Raw genomic sequence first — 8,206 nt, forward strand, 5'->3', positions numbered from 1 at the left:
ATCCACACGAATTTATTGTGTATATTAATAGATATTAATTGGAGTATTGTAGGTTGGAGATTGGTTTGGTTTATATGAATTTTGTTTATATTGGTCTTGTCGATTTTATGTGACTTTATTGTGTATGTGTGGTTCTAGATATTAAGGGCTTGGTCTAGTAGTGCAAACAAATGCATCCTGTCATCCTATATGTAAATAATACAAATGTACTAAGGGAAAGTTGCTCCACTTAATTTTTAAAAATTAAATCATTCGTATAATTTAATATTCGTAATAAGTACCAAAAATGACAATTTGAAACAGTTTTCGTGAAAATTAAACCGGGTGATTTTTTTTTATCAGTACACAAAATTTGCGAATACTTTCTATTGATATCTTCAACTTCATGTTTTTATAACTGATCAACTTTTACAAAGAAATTTGGACGAAATATAAAAAAAATAAGCTTTCCATACAAAATGCATAACTCTATACATTTTTTTCGACCTAAGTTTCTTAGTGAAAGTTGTTCAGTATAACTAATAAAACGGATAAACAAATTTTGTATTTAATAAAAAAAATGTAATGTTTGTGTTAAAAATTATAAAATAGAAAAATACGCAAATGAAAACAAAAGATATTTATTTCTGACTAGCTTCCGCCCGCGACTCCGTCCGCGCGGATGTCAGTCTTCGCGTCTTCTACAGATTTATTATATTATGTATAATATATATAGATTTATATTGATAAACCTAATAAATCTTTTGCTAGCATTCTGATGCTTTATCGGTTGCACTGGATTTATCAGCTCTTTTTTTTCAATCGCTTGAATGATATAGGATGGGTCCTTGATGGGCATCGAATGCTGAAGTCTCGAATCAATCAATTCTGACAGTAGCAATTTATGTAAAATCTTGATAATGGTCCATCATTTTATTTTGCCTAAACGTTACATACTTTTTTATATATTCTATTTTTAACGAATGATTCACTCCAGTCCAAACAGCAAATAAGCAGACTTCTGCTTCTGCAACGTTTAGTTGTCCCTGAATTTGGAAAAAATAGTCATGATTCTTATCTATGACAAAAGTGTTATTTTTTGCATTGTATTTAGAATATTAAATTTTTTATTTTTAACCGCATCTTCCGCATTCATGTCTTTTGCCGGAATTAGACATTTAACTTCTACTAGTCCCATTTTCCCTTTTTGATATGGGAGTGTATTTAAAGTAAATTTTTAAGATATTTCTCGTTATACTTTTAAAAAGTTATTATTGTCATTTTGCTCATTAGGTAAAGTAATTTCGATATCAGTTTTAAGTTTTTTGATACCTGCAATAATAACGTCATAATCGCCTGCACATACTTATCGATTACACCCTGTATACAATCCACCATCCACATTCATAATGTTTTCCTGTCCTCCTCTCCTTTACGCTGTTCACCGATACATTTTAAATGAGTAAATCTGCTACCACTGAAGGATGTTTCATTGTGATCAGCAAATTTTCACCACTGTTGTCGATTATTTGTTTTTCATTTTTAATCAGCAATTGGGAATCATCAGTTTTGTTTTTTGCAGATTGGTGATGTACCCTAACAATACGTCGAAAAGGGAAAGCATCAACGAATTATCGTTTTCGTCCTCTTTTTTTATTCTTCGCGTCTCTGTTACTTGTGTTTGTTTAGTTCTCAACACCCACTGAATTTTCTATGTTATTGTGATCTTCCATTACATCTGAGTTTTGATGATGTGATGATAATCCATTCGTTTTAATATTGGTACTTAGAGTTGGTGGACTAAACTAGAAATGGCGGACTAAATTTGTCAGCGCGTCTGTAAGATCAGAATATAAAACCAACATCCTGTATTTAAGTTACAAAATTAATAATCAAACAACATGCCGCTACGTTGAAAATGACTAGAAGAAAAAATTAAAACACCTCGGCATATAATTTTGGAGTAAACAAATCATTTTCCCCGTATGGGGATTTCCCCGGATGAACTTGGGAAGTTCAAGTTCTCAATACAAGTTTATATTATATTTCGTATTTCTCAAACGAAAAATAAACATTTTTGGAACTTCAAAAAAATTATATTATAAGAAAATTTATGAGCTTACTTTAGTTTTAAAGAAATATACATCCCTTTACTGACACCCCGTAAATTAAAGAAATTGTTGCCAATCACCTTTGCAATCTATTTGGTTTCATTAACTTTATGTTCGAAGATAATTTTTTTTCTAGTAGTTACATGCGTATTTTTTTCGTTTATTTTCCATATCGAAATCAAATGTTTAAAAATACGAATATTTGCACAAAACTAAGATAAAAATAATCAAATCACAAAAATATTAAATTTAATGAAGTAGAGCAACTTTCACTTCGGTATGAAGGAAAATCGAGCGTAGAGCACACGTCAGAACGCTCCGGCCCAAGGAGCGCGACTAAAGAAATTCGCTAGGATTTTTCCTTATTATTTTAAATATTTTTTTAATATTTAAAGAATTATCAAAATTCAAAAAAAAATTTTTTTAAAGGATTAATACTCATTGGTCTTCAACCAACTCGAATAAATTAATAGAAAAAATAACTTTTAGCAGTATTTATCAATCGATTTTGTGAGGCAAAAAATGGGAAATTTAATGAATTTATAACGTTCTAATTAAGAAAATCATAAGTTTTTCGGCAATTGTATTCAGCAGTTTTTAATAACGACTATATAAGGATAATAATGCGCTGATCAGATTGTGTAAATTGTAATCGGTTGCAACGTAGTGAGTGCACAAACTTAGCTCGAAATGATTTTGGGGGAAAGAGACTTATCTTGAAGGCCTGATTAAGGTAACATAAAGTAACTTTATAAATGTGAAAAAATTCACGCGCATTGTGTATATAACACTAATTGATAAACAAGAAAAAAAAATTCAGTTTATCATTTCATTAGCCGGGAAAAAATTGTCAAATAACTTGTTGAAAACGCAATTTTGCTAGACTGCAGCCTTAAGTAAATTTTATTTTTTACTATCTGTGGTCAATTGATAAATTTCTAAACTCTAATTTAAGAAAATTTTCTTATTTTAAATTAACACTGAAACAGTAAAAACAGTGAACACATGGTAAATATGTAAATACTTAAATTCAGTTCAGAAATTCGGATTTACGAAAAAATCTAGTACGTACCCAGTATTATTTTCTGAAAAAAAAAATGCTAAAAAATGTCTATCTAGTTGCCCTAAAAAGATAAAAGCACGTAGTTTATACATCACGGAGCATATTCCGAGTTCATAAAGTGACGACACATTAAACTCTCCTACAGACTGTTGTCAATAACGCAGACCTAGTTTTTAGCACTCCATACCTTTGAAGCATTTTAAAAAGCTAGGATTTTCTAAATTGTACTCTACTTTTACTATAAAGCTGAATAGTTTGTTGTTTGTTTGTATGTTTGTTTGAACGCGCTTATCTCAGGAACGGTTAAAAGGTTTAACTGGTCCGATTTGAAAAATTCTTTCGGTGTAGCCCATTAATCGAGGAAGGCTATAAGCTAGGATATTATCACGCTCCGACCAATAGGAGCGGAGCAATGCGGGTAAAACCGCGGGGCACAGCTAGATATATGTTGCTAAGGTACACTATTTTCCAGCTAGACGAGGCTGAGCTATTCTTGGACTCTCCTAATATAAATTGTCATTTGTTAAACCTTTATTTAGATTTGTAGCAAACTTTGTCTTTCCCCAAGGTCCACTTAACTATTTTAAACCTATATCGATCACGAAATATAAATAGAAAATAAATTAATGTCGTATCGTCTATTGTGTTATTTTATTTGACAAAAACTACGTGCAAGAAAATGATTACTTTAACCAATTTATGTCAAGGAGGTTGAACAGCAGAATAATTAATGTGTATGCTTAATGTTAACAAATAATTTTATAACTGGCAAAGATCTTCCTTTCTATTGTACTACTAGCGGTCCGCCCCGGCTTTGCCCGTGGTACCTACATGTTTAAACTATCCTATCTCTCAAGTTGGATCGAACTGCACATAGTGTGCGAATTTTCTTATAATCGGTTAAGTGGTTTAGGAGTCCATTGAGGACAAACATTGTGACACTAGATTTATATATATGTAATGAAAAATATATTTTTCATTAATTTGAATTCCCGCGCAATCTGACCGAAACATCAAAACAGTTTATAATTCTATGTTTGAGTCTAATCTGTGGTAAAGAAAACTTGAAGGTAATCTATGGATCTCACAAAAAGCGCTCGTCATTGTGGATAAAATTACTATTGATCCTTTATTGTGATTTAATTAAGAAACGACACAATTATAAACATTAAATGTTGTTTCTTTATTTACAGGTACGATCTTGTGTTAATACTAAATGTGAAATTGAACTAATGAATACTAAATGTGAACTATGTAAACTAATTACAATAAAAACTTTATTTACAGAGAAACTCAATTGTGTTTTGTGTCGCCCAAAACTTGGGAAAATACCTTATAAAACAACATTTATTGTAAGAAGATGGAAAAATTAAAATTTATGTTCCAAGTAAAACCAACAACAGATGGAAAGTCAAACTTTATTGCCATAACCTCAATTGCCACGCAAGATGACAGAGTCTACTTAATCCCTGAAGAATATCAAACAATATCGTTTCATAAACATATCTTAGCCTCGAAAAGCTTCACCACTGTGAAAAATACATTAAAAAAACGATATCAAACCAGAAATATTTGGATAAAAACTACAGAGGATATTTTGAAAACATATGTTGATGAGGACGGCAACATGATTTTCCAGGACCAATTTCTAGAGGAAAGTACCCAAGAACAATTATCTTTTGAGAGTAAAAAGTATTCTGAAGATCCTGTAATAAAAATTTTAGAAAAATTAGTTGAAGATCAACAAAACAAAGAAAAACAAAGCGTAAAAAAGTTAGCCGAGAGATTTGTTATTGAAAAGTTTGACGGAAGAAACTCAAGTGCATATGAGTGGATGAATGTATTTGAAAAAGAATGTACAAGGTTTGATATAATAAAAGATGAAGAAAAAATTGAAATCTTCCGACTATTTTTAGAAAAATCATGCATTGATTGGTATTCTTCCATGATGATAAAGTTAAGTATACACTCCGAATGGTCAAAATGGAAATCAAGTTTCTTGCAAACCTATGCCAATAAAGGTTGGACATCTAGCAAGTATGCTTTATCGTTCAAGTATCAATCAGGATCTTTACTAGACTATGCAGTGAAAAAGGAAAAACTTTTACTCGAGATAAGGAAAACAATGGATTCAGGTACCCTAATAGACCTTATTGCGGCTGGTTTGCCAGAACATGTACTTAACAGGATTGATAGGGAAACATTGAAAGATACAATAGATCTTTTCAATGAACTGAGAAAGTTTGAACATTTGGAAAACAAAAAGAATTATTCTAACTATAGAAAATATGGAAACTTAAAAGGCAACTATAAAAACGAAGATAAAACCCCATGTAAAATTTGTGAAATGTTAAAAAAGGGAATTCGCAATCACCCCGAATCTGCCTGTTGGTTTAAAACAAGAGAAGATGATAAAACAAAAGAGAAAAACATAAAACATATAAATAACTCAGTGATAGAAGCAGAATTACATGAAACGGAACAAAAAAACTAATAGTGACACCGTTAATAAATGTCAAACTGTTAATAAATGATACATTAGCAATTGATGGAATATATGATTCGGGTTCAAATGTTTCTCTAATTAATTCAAAATTATTAAAACTAAAAGGCAAAGGAAACAGTTTGAACAAAGCAAATTTAGTAACAATTAATGGTGTCAAAAAGGCAAGTGGTTTGACAAACTTAAAAATTAAAATATTTAAAATAGAAGAAAATGTCAAAGTATACATTATAGATGAACAAAACTTCAAATATGATTTTTTGATTGGATTAGACATGATAAAGAAGTTCAAGTTAATACAAAATGAGGACTTAAAAATTACCCAAAAACTAAACTTGAATGAAGAACAAGTAGAAGATATTGATACAAATATACAAATAAATACTAAGAGAAAAAAACAAAAGAAAGTGGAAGAAGCTTCTAATGAAATAATAGAAAACAAAAATATAAAGAAAGAATATAGGATTAATTTTAATGAAAATGTAAAAGAAGAGGATTTTGAAATAAATACTAACAATTTAAATGAATATCAGAAAGCGGAAATAAATAAATTGATTAATAAATATAACACAGTTTTTGCAAAGAATAAATATGATGTTGGAACTGTTAACGGCTATGAAGCCAGAATAGATTTGTTAGTAGACACATATTGCAATAAAAGGCCCTACAGATGCACTGTCGAAGACAAAAGAGAAATAGAAGAGCAAATAGGTAAATTATTGGATAATACACTTATAGAAGAATCCTACAGCCCATTTGCTGCACCTGTCACATTGGCATTTAAAAAAGAAGAAAATAAAAAATCAAGGCTATGTATAGACTTCAGAGATTTAAACAAGATTGTAGTACCAGAAGCCCAACCATTTCCGCTAATAGAAGATTTAATAACTAAGACAAGAAATTGCAATTTTTATTCAACACTTGACATAAACTCTGCATTCTGGTCTATCCCTTTGAGAATAGAAGACAGGAAGAAGACAGGATTTGTAACACAAGAAGGACACTTCCAGTGGACTTGTCTCCCGTTTGGTCTAAAAACTGCACCAGCAATTTTCCAAAGGATATTAAGTAACATACTAAGAAAATACAGACTCACAGATTTTGCTGTAAATTACATAGATGACATTTTGATATTTTCAAAATCTTTTGACGAACATATCCATCACCTAACACAGCTGTTTGAAGCCATAAAAACAGAAGGATTCAGATTAAAATTTAAAAAGTGTACATTTGCATCAAACTCTGTAAAATACCTAGGTCATATAATTCAAAATAATTCTATTAAACCAGTGAAAGATAATCTGATTTCGATAAGGAATTTCCCTACTCCTAAAACTCAGAAAAATGTAAGACAGTTTCTAGGAAAAATCAATTTTTATAATGAATATATACCAGGAAGTGCGATAATATTAGATCCGTTGCATAATTTACTTAGGAAAAATCAACCATTTATTTGGTCTGATGAATGTCAGAAAGCATTTGAGAAAATAAAAAGTCTCCTATGCTCTCAACCAGTGCTAGAAATTTTTGATAAAGATTTACCGATTAATATTTACACAGATGCTTCTATTCAGGGTGTTGGAGCTATTTTGAAACAGACGCAGTTAGATGGAAAAGAAAAACCAGTAGCTTATTTTTCTAAGAAACTTAATGGAGCCCAAAAGAAAAAAAAAGCGATATATTTAGAGTGCTTGGCTATCAAAGAAGCAGTGCGATACTGGCAGTACTGGCTGATAGGAAAATCATTTACAGTTTATTCAGACCATAAACCACTAGAACATATGAATTTGAAAGCGAGAACAGATGAAGAATTAGGCGACTTGACATACTACCTATCACAGTATGATTTTAATATAAAATATGCTCCAGGAAAAGATAATTTGGAAGCGGACTGCCTCAGTAGGAATCCTGTGTTGGAAGCAAATGAAAACCAAGATGAACAGTTAAAAATAGTTAACACAATAACACTAGAAGACATCTTAAAAGATCAAATAAAAAATAAATATATACAGTGCAGAAAAGATAAGTTACAAATAAGGAACAATGTTTACTACAAGAAAGTAAACAAAAAAGAGAAAATAATTATATCGGAGAAATTCAGCTTAGAATTTATGAAAAATGTCCATACAGATCTTGGTCACATAGGAATTAAACAGATGCAAAGAATGATTAGCTCAGTGTATACAGCAGAAAACATGTCAAAAAATATAAAAAGTATCTGTGAAAATTGTATAGTATGTTTAAAAAATAAATCAAGAGGACAAAATAAATATGGATTGATGTCCCACTTGGGTCCTGCTACAAAACCTTTTCAGATATGCTCTATTGATACCATTGGGGGTTTTGGAGGTTCTAGATCAACAAAGAGATACTTACACCTGCTATCAGACCACTTTACTAGGTATGCATATATTTTAACATCAAGCACTCAAAATGCAAATGATTTCATCAAACTGATAAGCAACTGTGCAGAAACAGATGAGATTGAATTGATACTCTCAGACCAGTACCCAGGTATCAATTCAAAGGAGTTCAAAAATTTTTTGGATG

The 8,206-nt window shown here is 30.7% G+C and overlaps 1 protein-coding gene across 1 annotated transcript; it reads left to right on the forward strand.

Moving 5' to 3' along the window:
* The first annotated feature begins 4,108 nt into the window (after positions 1–4,108).
* LOC149491481 (uncharacterized) lies at positions 4,109–5,647 on the forward strand. Its single transcript, XM_089694815.1, has 2 exons — positions 4,109–4,346; positions 4,441–5,647. The coding sequence occupies exon 2, from the start codon at positions 4,514–4,516 to the stop codon at positions 5,645–5,647; it is 1,134 nt and encodes a 377-aa protein (XP_089550941.1). The 5' UTR covers positions 4,109–4,346; positions 4,441–4,513.
* The last annotated feature ends 2,559 nt before the right edge of the window (positions 5,648–8,206 follow it).

Source organism: Colias philodice, chromosome 1, assembly GCF_061535455.1.
Source record: "Colias philodice isolate Cphi_HAF_F1 chromosome 1, ilColPhil1 Martin Lab GWU primary, whole genome shotgun sequence".
Lineage (NCBI taxonomy): Eukaryota > Metazoa > Arthropoda > Insecta > Lepidoptera > Pieridae > Colias > Colias philodice.

What these genes read in the sequence shown, in the direction of transcription:
- LOC149491481 (XM_089694815.1), top strand. Translation starts at nt 4,514, where the DNA reads ATGGAAAAATTAAAATTTATGTTCCAAGTAAAACCAACAACAGATGGA.